Source organism: Carettochelys insculpta, chromosome 5, assembly GCF_033958435.1.
Source record: "Carettochelys insculpta isolate YL-2023 chromosome 5, ASM3395843v1, whole genome shotgun sequence".
Lineage (NCBI taxonomy): Eukaryota > Metazoa > Chordata > Testudines > Carettochelyidae > Carettochelys > Carettochelys insculpta.
The window spans coordinates 94,131,190-94,151,186 of record NC_134141.1 but is presented as its reverse complement, the minus strand read 5'-3'; the positions used below and the strand labels follow the sequence as shown (position 1 = coordinate 94,151,186).

Sequence of the window (19,997 nt, the reverse complement as noted above, 5' to 3'; positions counted from 1 at the left end):
GCAGGAGCTGCCTCCTTGAAGTGTGGGATGCCAGGGAACAAGGCAGCCACACCACAGAGGAGCTGCCAACCCGAGACACTGGCCACCACGGAACAGGAGACCCACAAGACACAGGACAATTTGCCAATTTTCTTAAAGTTGGAGGCCTGTGAGGTAGCCTAAATAAGGGACTGTCACATTAAAAATGGGATGGATGGTCACTCTAGTCAGCTGGCTGTTGGGATGCCTGGCTCCCTAGGCTCCCAGGCTCTTTAGCAATTCAGTTAGCTGTGGTGCGGCTTTAGGCTAGCCAACTTCTGCACTGCATGGTTTCCTAGTTCTGCTCTCTGGTGAGCTGGCTCCCAGGTCCTCCATTTCCAAGTGAAACACATCTGGCAATGCAAAATTTTCAGCAGAATGGAAACTCTGGTCCCCACATAGTGATTTTTGCTTACCAATAATAAATGTCATTATGATTAGATAGCTCACTGGAAATGCATCTGTATCTGATTTAACCAAGAATTACCCTCACACTGAATTACTTCCTTATACTGGTGTTTTGCCTCAGGAATACAAATGTCATGTCAATCTTATTTTATTCAAAAGCTGGTATCATTCAGCAGCTACAAGCACTTCTGCTGAAATACCAGTACCCTTTGTGAAGTTAGCAACAAAAGGCAGCTTTAAGTAATGTTAAATTAATTTATTATTGCCAAACAAACAACTAATTCTTCTCATTTTTTCCTGATGAAAACCAGCCTGTTTCCATTTTAGAAATAGCAATATAGGGCAACAAGGACCCATAAGAAGTCATGAGGCCCAGCCTTCTGAGCAGAGGCAAGACCAAGTGAATCTAGGCTAGCCCTGATAGTTGTTTCTCCAACCTGTTCTTAAAACTTCCAGGCAACATCTGCACTAGAAGCATCCATCAACAGTAACGTCTGTTGACAGAGTTGTGTCCACAGAAACTCTGCCAACATTGTGCATCTACACACAAAAGCAGATTGACAGAGCAACCCGACCAGAAGCTCTGCAAACGGGGCTGCCCCAGGAACTGGAAGTCCTCTCTGTCAAGAGAAACGTTATTCCTCAAATTTTTGGGAGATAACACTGTCAAGGGCGATGTCTACACTAGAAGCACCTGTCGACAGTGAAATCTCGACAGAACATCTGTCGACAGCTTGCAGTGACACACAACTTGCTCTGTCAACAGACATGGCTACACTGCACTTCTGTCGACAGTACTCATATTGCCCAGGTCTATGCTCACCAATTACTTTGATGTAGTCGGAGCAACGTCGAAGTAGCACACATTGTGTCTATGCACACCGTGCGTGCGCTACATCAACGTTAAAATCAACATTAGGCGGCAAGACATCGAAATCGCCGTTCCTATCAGAAGATGGGAATAGAGCCCTACTTTGACATTCAACGTCGAAGTAGGGTGTGTGTAGACAATCTGCAACCCACTACTCCGAAATAGCAGGGTCCTCTGTGGTCACAATCAGCTCAGAGGTTGAGATGGGCTGGCCAGCCCCTGCGGGGCTCTATGATCGCTGTGTGCAGCAGCCCTTAAATCTCCACAGACCCGGACATCCTGTGGCAGGAAGCTGAGAGCGTGCAGGCACCAGCAGCAACATGCGGTCACCCTGCATGCACTCAGAGAGCCCCCAACAGCCATCACCCCTATGATGGCATCCAGCCAGCCCCCTGTGTGCCCCCAGGGCTACCCCCGCAAGGGGACCCAGGGCTCCCAGGCATCCAGCCAGGGGGACAAAAAAATGCGGGGCCCCTCCTAGACCAACGCCAAGCTCCAAGACCTGCTGGGGTTCTGGGAAAAGAAGGAGATGCTCCACATAATGGGGAGCAAGTGGCGGAATGCAGACGCGTTCACCCAACTGGCCAAGGGCCTGGCCGCTCGGGGTCACCTTGCCTATACTCCGGCCAATGTCTGCAGTAAAGTGAAAGAGCTGCAGCAGGGTTACTCCTGGGCCCAGGACTCGGCTGGCTGGTCTGAGGCCATCCCCATCGCTTGCCCCTATTACAGGGAGCTCAGGTGCATCCTGGGCCCCAGGACACCTCTTCCCCCACACCAGCCGCCCTCGACACTTCAGCTGATGAGCCCCAGCAGGTCTCTGAGCCGGAGCCTGGCCCGGAGGCCAGCCCTACACCCCAGGAGCCCCCAGAGGAACCAGTCCCTAGGACTGCTGAGGAGGGGTCCAGTGAGGAAGGGGAGCTTCTCATAGACCTGCCCTCCCAGAGCTCCAGCCAGGCATCCGGCCTCTGGGTGTCCCCCAACTGCGGGAGTGGACCATCAGGTGTGTACCCCACAGGGTGCACACCCCGGGTCATAAGGTGGGAGCACCAGGAATGACTGGGGGTCCCCCACACTTCCAGCAGACCACAGGCCACCACAGCATGGCCCCAGAGACGACGGCACGGTCACGAGTGCCCATCAGCACCCGGTCCCACAGACAGCACAGCAGGCCGCCCTTGGGGGAAGGGGTGGGGGAGGCCCTGAACACCAGAGGAGGGCCACCCACAGGGACAATGCACCCAAGGCCAGGGGATAGGGGACGGAGACCCAGCGCCCATGGAGGGAGGGGGGCGAGGGCCACGGGACAGGACCCAGTACTAATGGCTGTCCTCTCTCTTCCCCCTACCCTCTGCAGCCATACCATCCAAGGGCCACGACAGTGCTGTGGTCTCCATGGTCCTGGAGAGCTTGCTGGGACCCTCCCACAGCGCAGCTGGGACAGGGAGCAGCACCAGGACTGAGTCACCACTGCTGGAGCCAGCCACGATCTGCTACAGACTCCCAGGTCCTCAAGACCCTACGGCGCCAGGTTGGGGTGGCAGGGCGCCATCTTGATTTCGAGTAGCATGCTTTGGCCTGGTGCCAGGATGCCTGGGGGGGTCCTTCTTGGAGACTTTTCCGCAGATTGCAGCCACCCTGGACTGGATCGCGGAGTGGCTGGCCCCACCCGCCGCACCACATACCATCACTCCCACCAGCCCACCTTCTCTGGAGCTCAGAGAGGAGGACCATGGGGCAGCAGGCCTGGCTTGGCCATATTTGCCCATCCTCCTGGTGCTCACCCAAACACGACAGGGACCCTGGACGAGGCAGGGGCTGGCGACCTGGTCCCGGCAGGGGTCATGCCCCTTAATCCCCAACATGCCAGAGTGAGGGGCCAAGTACTGGGCCACCCAGGCCATCCTCCCATGTACATAGTTCCCTCCTCCTGCCTCTCCTGTAAAGTTATTTGTCCCCACCATTAATATAGTGTTCTTCCCCCCATAAATAGTTTCAAAGAGAATTGGACATAATGATTTATTTATAACAAAAGTTTTGATTGTTAAGAAAATAAATATAACCTGCTTTAGTTTTCACAGACCGTGTGAGGCGTGTGCTCTTCAGGGGGGCAGCGTGCAGGTGGCCTGCTAGAGATGGCCAGGGTACGGCTCACTCCACCCCCAGATCAAAGGAGGCCTGCAGGGTCTCCCTGACCCATACTCCCATGTCATGGGCCTGGTGGCTGGGGCTGGCTCAGGGAGGCCATGTTGGCCTCAGGTGCCCACCCCTGCACAAAGGCCTCTCCCTTGCTCTACCAGGTTGTGGAGCATATAGCACGTGCCCACAACCTGGGGGAGGTTGGGGAGGTCCACGTCCAGACAGGCTAGGAGGCAGCACCAGCGGACTTTAAGGCAGCCGAATGCCCTCCCTACCACCTGTTGAGCATGGTTCAGATGGCCATTGAACCTCTCCTCGCTGGTGTTGAGGTGACTGCTTCAGGGGCGCGTAAGCCAGGGTTGGAGGTGGTAGGCCACATCGGCCACGGGGCAGGGAGGCACCGTGGTGTCTCCCACCAGGGGTATCTCTCTCTGGGGGATGTAGGTGCCCGCCTACAGCTGCCAGCACAGGCCCAAATCGCAAAAGACAGGGGCGTCATGGGTGCAGCTAGGCCAGCCCACATAGGTTTCTTGAAAGCATCCCTGGCCGTCCACCATGGCCTGCAGGACCACCAAATGGTAGCCCTTCCTGTTCAAATATCATCCCCCGCTGTGGTCCACGGCATGGATGAGTTTGTGGGTCCCATCCAGGGCCCTAAAGCAGTTGGGGATCCCCATGGCTGCAAACCCCTTGACAGCTACATCCAGGTTCCCAATCCTCACAAGCCGGTGCAGGATCAGCACGTTCAGTGCCCGGATCACCTGCAGGGAGGGGGCATAGGCACCTCTGAGGGTGTCCTGGGTGTGCCCGGCCCCCACTTCCCTGGGCACCCCTTCCCCAGCCCTGCCTCCCCCCAGTGGGTCCCCGCCTTGCTTCCATAAGCACTGCCCCAACTGTGGCCTTGCTCAGGACAAACTGGTGGCTCACAGACTGGTCGCTGTCTGGAATGGCCAGTTTCCATACAGTAATGGCTACCCTTTTCTCCACGGTCAGGGCTCTCTGCATCCAGGTGTTGTTGTGCCTCGGGTGGGGGTGAGCCACTGGTAGAGCTCCATGAAGGTCTGCTGGCACATGTGGAAATTCCACAGCCAGTGATCATCATCCCACTCCCCCAAGACCAGCTGATCCCATCACTCTGATCTGGTGGGGTAACTCCACGTGCGGAGGAGCACCCAGCGGGGGGGACAGGAGAACCGAGGAGTGTGAGGCGTCCCCCTCATGCCCTGAGGAGGCTTCCTGTTGCAGGAGGCACTGGGCAGCCTCCTGCACTGTGCGGAGCCAGGTGGATGCTGCTTTGGCGACAGCGTTGAGGGCCCCTGGCTGCTGCTGGGGTTCCATGGCTGCTGGGACTCGATCTGCGAGAGTGTAAATAGCAGTCTTCAGACCTCATGCTGCACAGGCTGAGCATATTTTGGAGGGGCCCTTTAAAGGGGTGGCTTTCTGTTGCCCCGGAAAGGCTTGTCTGCCCTGCAACCCCGTCCGCAGGCTTTCCTGGCCCCTTATTTCGAAAAGAGACGCTTTTGTGCGTAGATGCTCTCCGGGGGCGCGGGGTGGGGTCTGTTTCGATGTTACACATCCTAACATCGATGTTAAACATCTACAGCACCAGCCCCAGAGGATGGGTAGAAGCTACACATAGACGTAACTTATTTCGATGTCTCTATGTCGATGTAAGTGTCTTCAACGTAGCGTTCTAGTGTAGACATAGCCGTTGTTATTCCTCAAATTTTGAGGGATAATACTGTCGAAGCAAATGCAGAGTTCTGTCAGGACTCTCAAGAGAGTGCTTTAACTGTGTAGATGCTACCTGATTTATGTCAACAGAAGGCCCATTCTGTCGACAAAATTCTCTAGTGTAGACAAAGCCAGAGAACTGTTAATTGCTGTGAGAAAGAACAGTCAAAAATGAATAACCTTCCCAACTCCAAGAAAGATACATCGTGTGATTGCATATTGTTTTCTTATACACAAACTAATACATTAAGATATTTTCTCATTGGTTTAGAGGCTGTGTCCTGAGATTTGTTTATATAGCTAAGTTGAAGCCTCTAGGATATTATTGCTTCACTAGTTTGCACAGTGTTGTAGAAAATATAGATGTATATATAGATCACTGCAACTTTTTTTTTTAATTATAAAAACTTGAAAAAAAATACCTGAGGCTACAACTTTTGCAGTTCTTGGTCAGGTAAAATTATCCCTGACATTAGTGAAGGTTTTTGCCTGAGAAAGAATTTAGGGTTGTATAGTCCGGTCCAGAGTTGAGATTGCTAATGCTATTTCATGTTATGTATCTAGCTGTAATACAAGATAGTCAGAAGCAATCAGTGCTTACTTAGTATCACTTTCACCTGTGCTACAGATTGAAGTGTTCAATCAAAAAGCTTGCACCGTTATGTTAGAAATATGAAACTTTTTAAGGTAAGGACTAATTTTTATGTTAACTTTACAACCAAATTTATATCTAATTATTATTAGGCATTTTAGTGAAAACACTTAGGAAATAACACTGCTTAACTCTAAGCAATGAGTGTGACTGTTCAGAAAAGGAAATGTCCTTAATAAAAATACCTGATAATTTTACTTTAATGGCCCAAATCACCATAAGTTACTATCATGTCAATGCAGGGTTCTGAACTACTACTCTAAAATACTGTAGGATTTTTGTATTCATAATAAGATATAACATAGGAAGAAGAGGTAGAAAAAGGTATTACATTCACTAACAAGTTAAATGTGTTTGTGTAAACTACTAATCAAACTCCACTAAGTTCACTCGGTTTCGTAACAATCAACAGAGGATACGACCTTGACAATTGCCAGATGCTACATTTAACAACAAAATATACTGTATTGACTGCTAATTTAGTCAATTTACACATTTCTGAGTAGAGGAAATGCATAAATCATAATGCAGCACAGAATCTGACTTTATGTTACTCTAGTTGCTGTCTTTTCTGTGGACTGTCATCCATGTCTATCAATACAACACAAACTATGACTTGTGTGGAGGTACCCAAAAATAGCCAGTGAAAACTACCGTTTTCATTTTACCTAAGAGACTACAAATCTACAAATTTGATTTCAGCGTAATCCAGATCACGAGTTACATATTAAAAAGTGCCAAGTGAATTAAACTGATTATTATGTGTGTCTAAGTTATATTCTGCATTCCTTATTCATCGCTAGAAGTACAATTTTGCATAAGGAGGAGCACACTAACTTTGTTTTTGGTATTAACTATTCAATTACATTTAACAGCTGAACATTTACAGTAACCACACAAGATCTGTCAAAACAGCATTAAATACAGCAACTTTTTCAATGCATTTGTGTGTGAGAATGGGGTGGGGAAGAGAGCATCAGAAAAAAATCGAAAAACACATTACCAAATTGGATCTGTAGTCCTTAAAGAGCTGGTAGATCGGGATCTTGGCTTCATAACAATACTCATTTTGAAAAATTCCCCAACTATTTTTAGCAGTGAAGCTTCAGTTGCCCTTATAAAGCTCACACTCCACGTATTCCATTTCAAAGTGAGATTTGTGTTAAAAAATCCTCTGAAATCCTCCTCCTGTAATAATCCCAGCTCCAAAGGAGGAGCTGCAATGTCCAGAACTCTCCTTTTTCACACTGAACTCACTCCAGCACTAGTCTGTTAAGAAGTGACTGTGCTTGTTTCTTGTGTCTCCTATTGCCTGGGGAGGACAGTATTTTGCATCTGTTCTCCACGCAGGTCACATGAGAACCCGGGCTTCTAAAAGAGCCTCTTGAGTGCTTTCTCACAGTCTTTGTAACGGCACGTTTAAAGGTCAATCACATTCAAAAATTACTGATGTTAAAAGATAAAAAAAATGAATGTAAGGCACTGTCACACCAGTGAGTTTCCAGGGAGTTAATCACAGTGGTGTCAAGGAAAAGGAACAAAGCTTTTTGCAACTCAGGTTCAAGAGAAGTCCTATCGGTGAGTATAATTCTTCCCCTTTCCTTCCCCTATATCCTCTGCCTCTCCTAGATTTGTGAATGAGAAGCATTATTTAACTTCACAAAGCAGAAAGTATTCTTTGAGGGGCAGTTGACCTCTGTGCAAAAAGTTTGAAACAATGCAGGGAAAATAAAAAAAAATAAAATTCCTCATTGATTGTTAAAGTTTTTTCACATACACATGCATGCTGCTATAAATCACTGAAGGGCAAAATACCTTTTATCAAGTGTCATAGTATTAAGTGCCTTTTACTATATTGCATTAGTACTGCTTGTCCTGCTACAGTAAAGACTAACAGCATCTCCATTACAAATAACTAACAGAGAGGAAGCCGTGCTAGTCTATACACTATCAAAACAAAAAGCAGTCAAGTAGCACTTTAAAGACTAGCAAAATAGTTTATTAGGTGAGCTTTCGTGGGCTTTCCCACGAAAGCTCACCTAATAAACTATTTTGCTAGTCTTTAAAGTGCTACTTGACAAATAACTAAGCTTTTCATTTTTAACTTCTAATGGAAAGCTTACCATAAAAGCTTCTGTCTCAAGAGTGAAGTCTTTGGAAATCTTACATTGGTTTGTCAGTTTTACAGTTAGAGGAAGCAAAAAACAGTAATAAAATATTGCCTGTTTAGAGTTTTTATACATTTATCTTTATTTTTACAAGAACATAATTGTGTTTGTATGATTTAAATGAAGGTTTGTAAATGTACTGTAAACTGATCTGCCTTGGAAATTCTTTTTCATGGAAATAGCCAAGTTATTGCTTGGCAAGTGGCAACATGCATCACAACAATGTCTTTGCACAATGTTTTCAAGAGTACAGAGCATACTATTTTGTTGATGGAAAAGCTGTGTGAATAACTGAGAACAACAAGTATTTATTAGTAAACATTTGTGAAATTTGAATCAGGAATGACCCGCCTACTTCTATAAAGCACATGAGCAGTGGAATCAACGTGCTACATAGTTGTTTCAAAATAGATAATAAAATGCATCAAATAAAATATTCAAATGTTTTGTTGATACCGATGAACCTTTGCATATTGCCATTGTCACAGCTTCACGATAAGCATCGTGGAGTACAGTGCATTGTCAGGAAAGATCCTGACGGCCCAGCAGGTTTGCACTAGTTATCTGCATATAAATTGTTCCCTAACAGCAGAAAGAATTTTAATGAGAGTTCCTGCCAAACATTCTCCTCTTCAGTGCTTTCAGGGCTCTATCTTTAAAATCACACTTACTGGCAGATACAGGAGCTAAAAAAAAGCCTGTGGAATCATGTAAAATAGTCCCCAAAGAACACAGGACCTGCAAAGATTTAGCTGTTAACTGTAGTTTAAAATGAGAAGGGTCCTGCATCCACAGGTCCTTAAATAATTGCAGGATCTGCCACTGCACACACCACACTTCTTTGATAACATATTTAGATTTGTCAGGGCTTGCTGAATCTTGCTCCATTAAATAAAGTGGAATGGAGTCAAATTAAAGTGGAATGGAGTCAAGGAGAGACACAATGGGTAGGAAAAGGGAATGCAGGACTGTTATGTAACATCTAGATGTTTTTCGTATTTTCATTTAACCTTTGCTGGTTATGTACCTAATTATTAAATTTAAGTACCATCTCCCGCCCACTGCCTACTTAACCAGTCAGAAACTCACAAAGATCATTCAAAATACTGCTCCTGCTTACATGAGGTACCTCCAGTTCTACTGGGTATTCATCAGGCACTTGCAGGCAGAACACTAGACTCACAGTTCAAATGATCAAGAACATGTCTCTGGCACCATTCGGGTCTAGCAGTGAACTGGGACTCCAGTAACAAAAGAAGTATTGGGAGAAGGAGAGTCTGAAGCCTCCAGGTAATGCGGTTATCTGTATTGTATTCAGAGGTTGCCCAAGAACAAATTAAAGACAAATGCAGAGGATGAGGAAGATGAGGTGCAGAGACCAAAGCTAATACAGAAAGAACAGAATCTTTTAGCTAGGAATTTGGGATCCTGGAGAGACTGGTGGTCTTTTCTGGACACAGGAGATAAGCAGTATCTGAATTAAGCAATATCTGACTCTTCTCAGTTCAGTGAGTGGACAGAGATTTTTGCTTTTTTCATACTCCACTGATTCTAAAGTCAACATCTTTTAACAATGTATCACTAAGATAAAGTATTCCAGGTTTTTGAGCAAATACATTAGACTTCAGTTTCATATAAGGCCTGATTTTGTTGGCATTAACATCAAGTTTTTTGTCATTGACATAAATAAAGGCGGGTGTGGGGTCTTATTCTGCACTGTGGTGACAAACAAGACAGCCTGATTGCTTATATTTAGGACCCAAATGTTGGAATGGGATCAACTAATTTGGATCATTTACTAATTCTAAATTAACTACCCATTCCAGAGCTGGATACTCAGGATTTTATAACATCTGTAATAAAATAAACAGATAACAGCAATTACCTACAGCTAGCACAACAGCTGCAGCAACATAACCCCTCCCCCAACATTTTAATATACCACCAAGTAGTTAGTCAATCACCACCAAGTGAACTGAATGGGATTTTTCACAGATACAAAAGTTTGCATTAGAAGATTCCATTGCAAGATCATGTCCTACGAAAGAAAGAAATGTGTATTGTTTCACTGCAAAACATTTCTTCCCTGATGATAAATTTTATTATAAAGAAACATCTGCCTATTACTGTATTAATCCTTAGGTGCCAACACTTTTCTTTATATGTATATTAAGTAGTTTAAGAGAGAAAAGTGAATGTAAATATGTGTATAATTTTTATGAGTGGTTGCAATATGCTTTACATATTCATGTTTAAAATGTGTTTGTACCCTGGACGCAGACAGCCAATCAATTGCTTAGAACAAACCTACCATTTGTGGTAGGTGATTTGTACATGCAGTATTTTAAATGGGTAAAATTTAGTCTATGCGGTTTTCCATGTAGTAACAAGAAAAGCAACATTCTCATGTTTTGACTAAATATTTAAGCTCCATCAGTACCAAAAGATATGGATGTCATTTCAAACAATAATAAAAAAGACATGCAAAAAGCAACCCAGGATGCTTTCTTTTCAATAATAAAGCTTCAAAACAGTATGCAAGAGCATGAAAATGCATATATTCTATGCAATGGTCATGACAAAGCTAACAAACAATGAAAAGAAAGAATTTTGTGGGAGAGGAAATATGAGGACTGAAAATCAGCTATTTTATGCGCTCTGCCTCTGATTTGCATCATGAATTTGGCAATTCAATTTTCTGAACTTAGGTTTCCTCATGTGTAAACTGGGGATAATTCTCCTTACTCTCACTTACAAATGAGTTTGAGAAGTACGGATAAAAACATGTTATAAGCGGTAAGCACATTATTAGTACATAGCATTTGCTGAAGTAAATGCACAATCTTCCTTTTTTAAAGGTGAACTGAAAGCCACTGTAAGCTGGTAAGTCTTGGATTCTAGGTTGTGTGCTATTCCTGCAGCAACAGAGCTTACAAAAATTTATTAGAAAAAATGCAGGAATTTGCCATAAACTTGTTTTACTTTAGGAGACTTATGGATGTTGTCAACTGCATCATGAGAAACATAGAATCTTGGCAGGTAGGTAAAGGGTGAATGGACACTTCAGTCATTTGAAATTTATTTGTTCAGAAATGCTAGGCCTACATGCCTATTGTGAGCATGTAGAGGGATTCTTTAATTATTAATTTTTTAGAATTTTTTCTATGTACCTTTAAGAAAATATTATCAAACATCCTTTAAATACACTTATGAAATTTTCCCCTTCTTCTAGGTCTCTTAGATGCCATTCATGAAACTGGATCCTCACCAGCAGATCCTTGTGTCCTTACAGAATCTCACTGCAATGAATGAAGCTTTGTTTGCATGGAGACCTGGGTCCCTCAGGATAGATCCAGTTACAGAATCAGGGCTCTGAATGAATCAAACTCTGAAATCTGTGCTCAGATAACACTGACTGAACTAAGTGGAAATTTGGCCTGATTAAGGTCAGACAGCCAAATGTTGGCTTCCATGTACAGTGAAGATAAATGGGTTTGTTCTTGATGAAAGTCATGGAGTAAGAACTCATCTTCCCGGACAATGGCCTCACAGTTTCATTCCTTCCCCTCTCCTAACCCAGCAGCAGCAGGTGAACCACCAAAGATCATTGTCCTTCATTACCTTGAGGAGCTGCATCCCCATTTCACAGTATTTATGTGATTGGGGTCCTCTGTGTAGGGTAAATACAATGATGATGATGCTTTTGGGGACTCTTACATGACACAGGCTTTGGGCCTGAGTGAAGGAAGCAGGATGGTCTTTCACATTCATCGTTTATATTAAAATCACATTATTTATTATTTATCTTATAATACTCAGGAACATTTATCTGTCTTTTTATAAAGTGTTATTACTAAACATGTAGCTTGGATGATTGTATAATATATGTAAACAAATAAAGAAATACTAAATGAGGGACCAAACTTTATTTCTTTGTTGGCTTTTGGATTACCTTCCCTTATGACACATGCTTAAAAATATGAGACATTAAGAACCATTTTAAAATATTTTTTTTTGGTTAATCTTACACATAAGGATTCACCAATGAAGAGGCAGAAGTGAGAGTGCCATGGGGAAGACGGTTCAGAAATAGCAGGTGCTTCTTGCAAGTTTTACTTATAAAGGCAGTTCTCATGTTCAAATATGTTAATCGTCAATTTGTTGTACTTAGTTTACAATTAGAACTAGTGTGACACATTCAGAGCACGAGTTATGATTAGGTGATTTTTTGGCACATAATTTAGTATTATAAATAAAGACACTTTTCATTAAACAGGACATATATTTTGCTATGGGGGAATTTTTTTAAGTGAGTATAATTCATAATGTGGTCAAAGGTATTGGTCCATTCCAAGTCTTCACACAGCAGTATGTTGGAAGGGTGCACAATTGATATGCATACTATAAATCATTTTTTCATACTGCATGCTTTCAGTTTCGAGCTCATAAAGCCAGCTTCCTATGCACTGAATTAATGCTGTGCTGTTGGCAAGTCTGAAAGTATACCAGCAATATACAGATCCCAAATCTTTCCTGAATTACACACACAGGCTCATAATGGAGATTACATCAGCATAACTCAGGAGAGTAGGTGGCCTAGCCAGTATGCCAGATTTTCACACATGGCATGCATAACTATGCACATATGTTAGAGTGCTCCTTACTTAAACGTGACATGCATGGACAGATCAAGATGTGAATGCAGACATTCAGTTAGGTGTTCAACTGTCCATGGAATGTATACAACTATAGGCAATGAAAAAAACTTCATTATTATTATTATTACTACTACAGTTTGAACCTCTCTAGCCCAGCACCCTTGGGGCCTGACTGGGAGGTCAATATTGTCTAGCACATTATCACCACTTCCACTGCTTTTGGGCTCTTAGAAGACATTTAGGGGTAAATTACAGTAACCACCCAAAATACACAGCTTCCAGTTGTGTGTAACTCCCTTTAACGTGAGTTAAGCACAACCTGAAGCTGCTCTGCGGATGTCAGCCTGCCTAGCTGCCCACAGCTTAGAGCCCCTTCTTCCACCCTTCCCCCAGCAACAGGCGGACAGCAGTGCAGCCGGGGTAAGGCTGGGAGAAACAGCCAAGAACAAACCCATTTATCTTCACTGTACATGGAAGCCAACATCTGGCTGTCTGACCTTAATCAGGGGGCAGGAGTCTGGACAGGAGGCTAGGAGCAGGGAGGAGCCCTGGGGCTAGGGTATAGAACAATGTAAATCATTTGATATTTTTGCAGCAGTATAAAAAGAGAATTAAACCTACCAGGCCAATTTAACTCCCCCATCCCTAAATATAAATTTCACTGGAGTCAGTGGATTTACAACAGATAGCTTATGGTGACTGTTTGTTTCCTAGTTACTGCCTTTGGGCCACCCCTTCCTCCCCTACTTTGCAGTTTTGGCATAACTAGCTCCCCCATTCCCCAGGGCAGAGCCAGATTAAGATAAGGGCTACAGCCTACTGGTTCAAATGCTACTTCCCAAACAAATGCTAAAACTTTATGGAAATCATATATCTGGAAATCCAAATCTAACGGAGAAGTCAAACAAATAAACAGGATCTATGGTAAAGTTCTTCTAGTTTTTAATTTACCATGCATCAATTAGTAAAGTAACACAGGATATTTTAAAAAAATTAATCAGTTTTCAGATAGTTACAAAACTCCGGAAGAATTATGTTGTAAAAAGAATTGTTTCCCTTCTAAACCATTAACACCTATGCAAAGTGGAGTAGCCAAACTCCCAACCCCACCCTAATTCTCCCATCACCTCAACTTGTTTCACCTCCTCTTGAAGGGTGGGGGGGCCATGGCTCTGGCCTTTGAGGAAAGACACAAGCAGAAAAAAGGGAGCAGCAGTTAGCTTCCCCCATCTAAACCCTGGCCTGAGTCAAGCTGCCCTTTACGCCTGAGACTTGCCTGTTTGCTGCTGCCTGTGGGCTACCAGGCTAAGTGCAACCCCCCAGCAGCTGTTCCCCCTTTCTCCCAAGTGGCTGTCCCCCCGTGCCCCACCATAGGCCCTGCCCTCCATATCCCAATCCGATTACCTGCCAGCAGAGTTTGGGACCGGGAGGAATATCTGAGACAAAACCTACTCTGTCATTAATTGCTACCATTCTGAGGAGTGGAACAGATGTGCTGGCATTTCTCTAAGGTCAAGGATGGGATATGAGGGAAAGACGTTGTTATCCTATTTCCACTGAAGACCAGGGTTACACTCATATGTATTTTATTAAATGTCACTGCTGGATTAAAGGAAAAAGTGGATCTAGCTTTCAAGCGTGCATGCATATAAACACACACACACACACACATAGCCGCCTGCACTCATACAGGTGAACTCACATTGGCTGAGCTGCATAGACAAAGTAGAGGAAGCAATGGCATGCAGGGTCCAGTGTGTTTGCCTGCAGTCATGAATCGGGGGTGGCGAACTGATTGTCACATCCCCTTGTCAACTTGCTGCCTCATCAGCTTACTCCCTTGTTCGCTTGTGCTCTCTTGTCAACATAGTATTCAGGTGCAGTCAGTACTGTCCATAGAATCATAGAATCCTAGGGCTGGAAGGGATCTTAAGAGATCATCTAGTCCAACTCCCTGCTTAAAGCAGGATCAACCCCAACTAAATCATCCTAGCCAGGATTTTGTCAAGCTGGAACTTAAAAACCTCTAGGGATGGAGAGTCCACCACCTCCTTGCAATAAACCATTCAAGTGCTTCACCGCCGTCCTGGTGAAATAGTTTTTCCTAATGTCCAACCTGCACCGCCTCCTCTGTGACTTCAGACCACTGCTCCTTGTTCTGCCATCTGTCACCACTGTGAACAGTCTCTCTCCATCTTCTTTCGAGCTCCCTTTCAAGAAGCCGAAGGCTGCTATCAAATCGCTCCTCACTCTTCTCTTCTGCAAACTAAATAACCCCAAATCCCTCAGTCTCTCCTCATAGATCATGTGCTCTAGCCCCCTAATCATTTTGTTGCCCTCTGCTGAATCATCTTCAATGTATCCACATCTTTTCTATACTACAGGGTTCAGAAGAGGATGCAATACTCCAGATGTGGGCTCACAAGTGCCAAATAGAGGGGAATAATAACTCCTCTATCTCCACTAGAAATGCTTCTCCTAAGGCACCCCAATATGCTGTTAGCCTTCTTGGCTACAAGGGCACGCTGCTGACTCATATCCAGCCTCTCATCCACTGTAATCCCCAGGTCCTTTTCTGCTGCACTGCTACTTAGCCAGCTGGTCCCCAGCCTGTAACAATGCTTGGGATTCTTCTATCCCAAGTGCAGGACTCTGCACTTCTCCTTGTTGAACCTCCTCAGATTTCTTTTGGCCCAATCCTCCAATTTATTTAGGTCACCCTGGACCCTACCCTTACCCTCCAACATATTTACCGCTAGCTTAGTGTCATCCACAAAGTTGCTGAGGGCGCAATCCATCCCCTCATCCAGGTCATTAATAAAGATATTGAACATCCCTGGGCCTCCTTTTGCCTCCCCATCCAGCCAAGACTAAGTCTTGCAGAACAGTGGTGGCAAGAAGACACCCTTCCCATCTAGTTTTGCACTCTCAGTTTTATATGTTTCAGTCCATAGTTTTTATCCTGTCCCACTGCCCAGGACTTTGTATGACCATAGCTGTGTCTACACGTGCACGCTACTTCGAAGTAGCGGCACTAACTTCGAAATAGCGCCCGTCGCGGCTACACGCGTCGGGCGCTATTTCGAAGTTAACTTCGACGTTAGGCGGCGAGACGTCGAAGTTGCTAACCTCATGAGGGGATCAGAATAGCACCCTACTTTGACGTTCAACGTCGAAGTAGGGACCGTGTAGACGATCCGCGTCCCACAACGTCGAAATTGCTGGGTCCTCCATGGCGGCCATCAGCTGGGGGGTTAAGAGATGCTCTCTCTCCAGCCCCTGCGGGCTCTATGGTCACCGTGGGCAGCAGCCCTTAGCCCAGGGCTTCTGGCTGCTGCTGCGGCAGCTGGGGATCCATGCTGCAGGCACAGGGTCTGCAACCAGTTGTTGGCTCTGTGGATCTTGTGTTGTTTAGTGCAACTGTGTCTGGGAGGGGCCCTTTAAGGGAGTGGCTTGCTGTTGAGTCTGCCCTGTGACCCTGTCTGCAGCTGTGCCTGGCACCCTTATTTCAATGTGTGCTACTTTGGCGTGTAGACGTACCCTCGCAGCGCCTATTTCAATGTGGTGCCGCGCAACGTCGAAGTTGAACATCAGCGTTGCCAGCCCTGGAGGACGTGTAGACGTTATTCATCGAAATAGCCTATTTCGATGTTGGCTTCACATGTAGACGTAGCCCATGAGTCACCAGCTAACAGCAGATGAGACTTTGATCTTCGCTTGATGGGGCTCCTATTATTCTCTGGCCATCATAGTGCTGCTGGCAGCTGATCGTCCAGGCAGGCTGGCTTTGGGGACTGAGTCCATTGAACATACACATCCACATTCACATATCTAAATGAAATTGCAGACACACCTAAGTTTCTAATAACCAGGATTTATTACAGACATATAGTATCTATAAACAATTGCTTACCAAGTGATAATACTTAATATAGACCTTACAGCTGCTACAACACAAAGCTTATGAAACAAAACAGAACTATACAAAACAAAGCTAAATCTATAAAACAAGTCTATGTTATAAATCTTCAAGTTATATAGACTGTAACTGAAAGTTACAAGTTTACATCCACATTATACTGGGCTGGGCAGAGGCTTTACATAAGACATTTCAGACCAGCATTTCAACAAAAGTGCAAATGTACTAATGCACATAAGCAGCCTGGAAAACTGCATGCACACAAACAAACATGAATTTCAAATATTTAGAAGAAAACATTGTATGAATTAAAGCTGAAGTGTTTTGTTTTGTTTTTTTGTATTTAAACATTAACTCAACTATTGTGTAGAAGACAAAACTGTCATGTACTGATTAATACTACATACAGTGTTCTGGAAATACATCTAAAGATGAACATGTTTTGGCTTGTGTCCCTTTGCAAATGTTCAAGCAATTGAGTTTTATTATTACAAAAACTAAAAGAAATCTAATTGTATGCTCACACAGTGGAGTATTTACAACTGAAGCAACGCGTATGTATTGTTTCGGATAGTGCTTCACACAAAAAGGGAACAGCTTTCCTCAAATCCCTCACCGGAGCCCTGGCACCCAGGTAATAAGCATAGGATCATGCCATGAAATGAACAAGATACGGAAAAGGCCACATACTTAGTATCTTTGATGGCATATACAATTTTGTGAGAGGGCAAAATTATGTCTAAGAAGCCAGCAAATCAATTTTCTTAAGGAATAAAGCCTCTTGGCAAGTTTTACAAGAACCCAGAAAGGTAAAGGTTTCTCATTTTCTAAATTCCTTAATCCTACTTATCACCCGCAATTCCCTGGGAGTTTCAAATCCATGGACTTCTTCCAACTGTGGTACAAATACATATAAAAAAGATTTTATGAGATTTATGAGCATCATATAAAAAACCCTCATGTAAAGCATCTCACATTTTTAAAATCAAACAGTGATTTTTTTTTGTGTTCTGTCCCTGGAGGTTGGGAGCAGAAGAGAAACCCTAAAACAACCACAACATAACTGAATAATTTTGATTAATGAATTAATATAACAAAAATGGCACCATGCTGGAGAACATTCTGCAAGCAGGAAACAAGGTTAAATTCAGAGCAAATTACATGCTATGAATTATTCACTCAACTCTAAACACAAGCTGTCTGAGGACTGTACAGTGTTCTCACATCACTATATGACCTTCAATACTTTAGAGGCAGTGCTTGAACTGAACGAAGATATAATTAAAAATGACCATTAGGCTTTTGTACAGAAACACAGACTCAGAATTTTTATGAGATTTTACATCAGGTCTTACAATGTTTGTAATAAACTAGGGATGAAAGCATGTCAAAATACCACACCACATCTATAATGGATATGGTAACTGTCACTACCCTTTGATTTCTGAGCCAGTTCTTCCGTGGGCCCCTCTTTCAAGTGACAGGCAAAACTCTTCCCTATCTCTTAGTGTGGACTCTTCTGACTCACCCACTTCTAGACTATTTGTCCAAATCTCACCACAGCAAGTCAGATGGTTTGGCTCCTGCCACAGACTTCCCTTCTGGAGCGATGGATTTATGCAGCATTACCAAACAACACCTTAGAAGTGTTATTTATTACCCATAAAAATACAGCACAGTGAAAAGGGTTAAAAAAGCTAACAAAACAAAAACAGAGGCAAGTAGGTCAGAAATGCTGCCCGTTCTATAAATGAGATGTAGAATAAGATTAAATCTTGTTTTCAACCAAGTCTCGAACCACCTTTAGTTAAACAAATAAAATAGTGTAGGGAGATTTCACTTTTTGGCTGGGTCAGAAACAGCACTTGGGACCTTGTAGTTCATGAGTCACAACACACAGCAAAGCCTTTTTTTTTCTTTTTTCTGTTATTACCATCAACAGTAAAAAGCTTTTTAAGAAAAATCACACCCTAAGTATCTCTGATTGTAAAACTAGTAAGCTTAAAGAAATAATTGCACTCACTCAGCAACTTCTAATTTTTCAAACATTTCATTCATTCTCCATGCACACCTTACTCACAAACATACCCTGCACATCCTTACCTATATCACATAGCTACAGACATACCATGTATGCCCTGCACAGAGGGCTTGATCAAACCAAATGTCCAGTGGGACAGGACATTCTTATACTACTAAAATGGCAGATTTAATACAATCATATATCAGAGAAGAGTAACTCTCCAAAGCTGTCTATCCTTGCTCCCTCCTTTCAGAAGGGGCATGTTCATGAGGCAGTCCAGAAGATGTTAATGAGGCACTGACATGAATATGCAGCACCTCATTAGCATAATGGAAACCATGCATGATTCAAAATTGCTACTTTTGGAACGCATACGGCCCATGTAGTTGGGGACCTTTCTAAAGGAGCCCCTGACTTCAAAAGCCCCTTCTTCTTAAAACCAATGAGGAAGAAGGGTCTTTCAAAGTCTGGTGGGGGGTCCTTTAGAAAGGCCCCTGTCAACATGAGCTGCGTGCATTCTGAAAGCAGAACTTTCAAATCACGCGTGGCTGCTATTATGCTAATGAGGCTCTGCATATTCATGTCAGCACCTCATTAACATCTTCCAAACTGCTTCATTAACATGCCCCTTCCAACAGGAAGGGGCTAGTGTCAACATAGCTCAAGTGTTTAGATAGTATGGTCATAAAATCAGGACGAGGATTAGAATACCGCCTCCCCACCTCCCCACTTCCCGAATTTAACTGTTAGACCTGGCGTCTGCATTATCCCTCGTGGCACAGACACTTTGGCAATCTGCAAAAATAAACCTGCTCCAGCAGCTATTCAGGATGACATCTGAGAAACCTGCTGAAGTAGCAATACAGTTAAACCTCAGAGTAGGGCTTCTGGATGATGACTACACAAGGATGATTTGCAGCAGTCAGGTTTCCACTTTACAAGGTTGGTGCTCAATACTTAATAGACGGACAAACAGCTCCCTCAAAACAGGATTATTTTGCAGGTAACAGCAGTGACTAACTGGTTTTATTCCACAGCCCCATGACTAGGAACTCCCAGGCTACACTGTCTCCTCTCACAAAGTGCGTTAGAGCACTGTGAACAGAGCACTCCAATTTAGAACCTCAGGTTATGTGGAATGGGGAGTATGAAGCATCTGAACTGCCACTGTCACTCGGCACTATGGCAGCATTTCTGAATAGAACGATTTCTAGTTTTGATTTTTCACCAAAAAGTTTACTATCAGTAATTTTTCTGTCCCGCTCTAATATTTACCAGTGTAAAATACAGTAGGTTCTCAACCTTTGCCAACCTAAGGCTCGCAAATTCAAGTATTTCCAAGCAGACGCTTCCCCGGGGTTCCGGGATGTGGAGCACGGCAACTAACACTTCCCAGTGATCCAGGGTGGA

General features: G+C 44.0%; 1 protein-coding gene across 6 annotated transcripts in view; it reads right to left on the bottom strand.

Moving 5' to 3' along the window:
- PDE4D (phosphodiesterase 4D) overlaps positions 1 to 19,997 on the bottom strand; it is a 614,535-nt gene that overhangs the window by 222,643 nt on the left and 371,895 nt on the right. For 2 of the 6 annotated variants that reach the window (XM_074995548.1, XM_074995545.1), the window contains exon 1: positions 6,823 to 7,084. The exons of the other annotated variants lie outside the window; for them this stretch is intronic. Coding sequence is in view for 1 of the 2 variants with exons in the window: in XM_074995545.1 (XP_074851646.1) it covers positions 6,823 to 6,887 (65 nt within the window). In the remaining variant the exon portion in view is untranslated. Of the gene's footprint in view, positions 1 to 6,822; positions 7,085 to 19,997 lie in introns of those variants that run through there. 6 annotated transcript variants of the gene reach the window in all.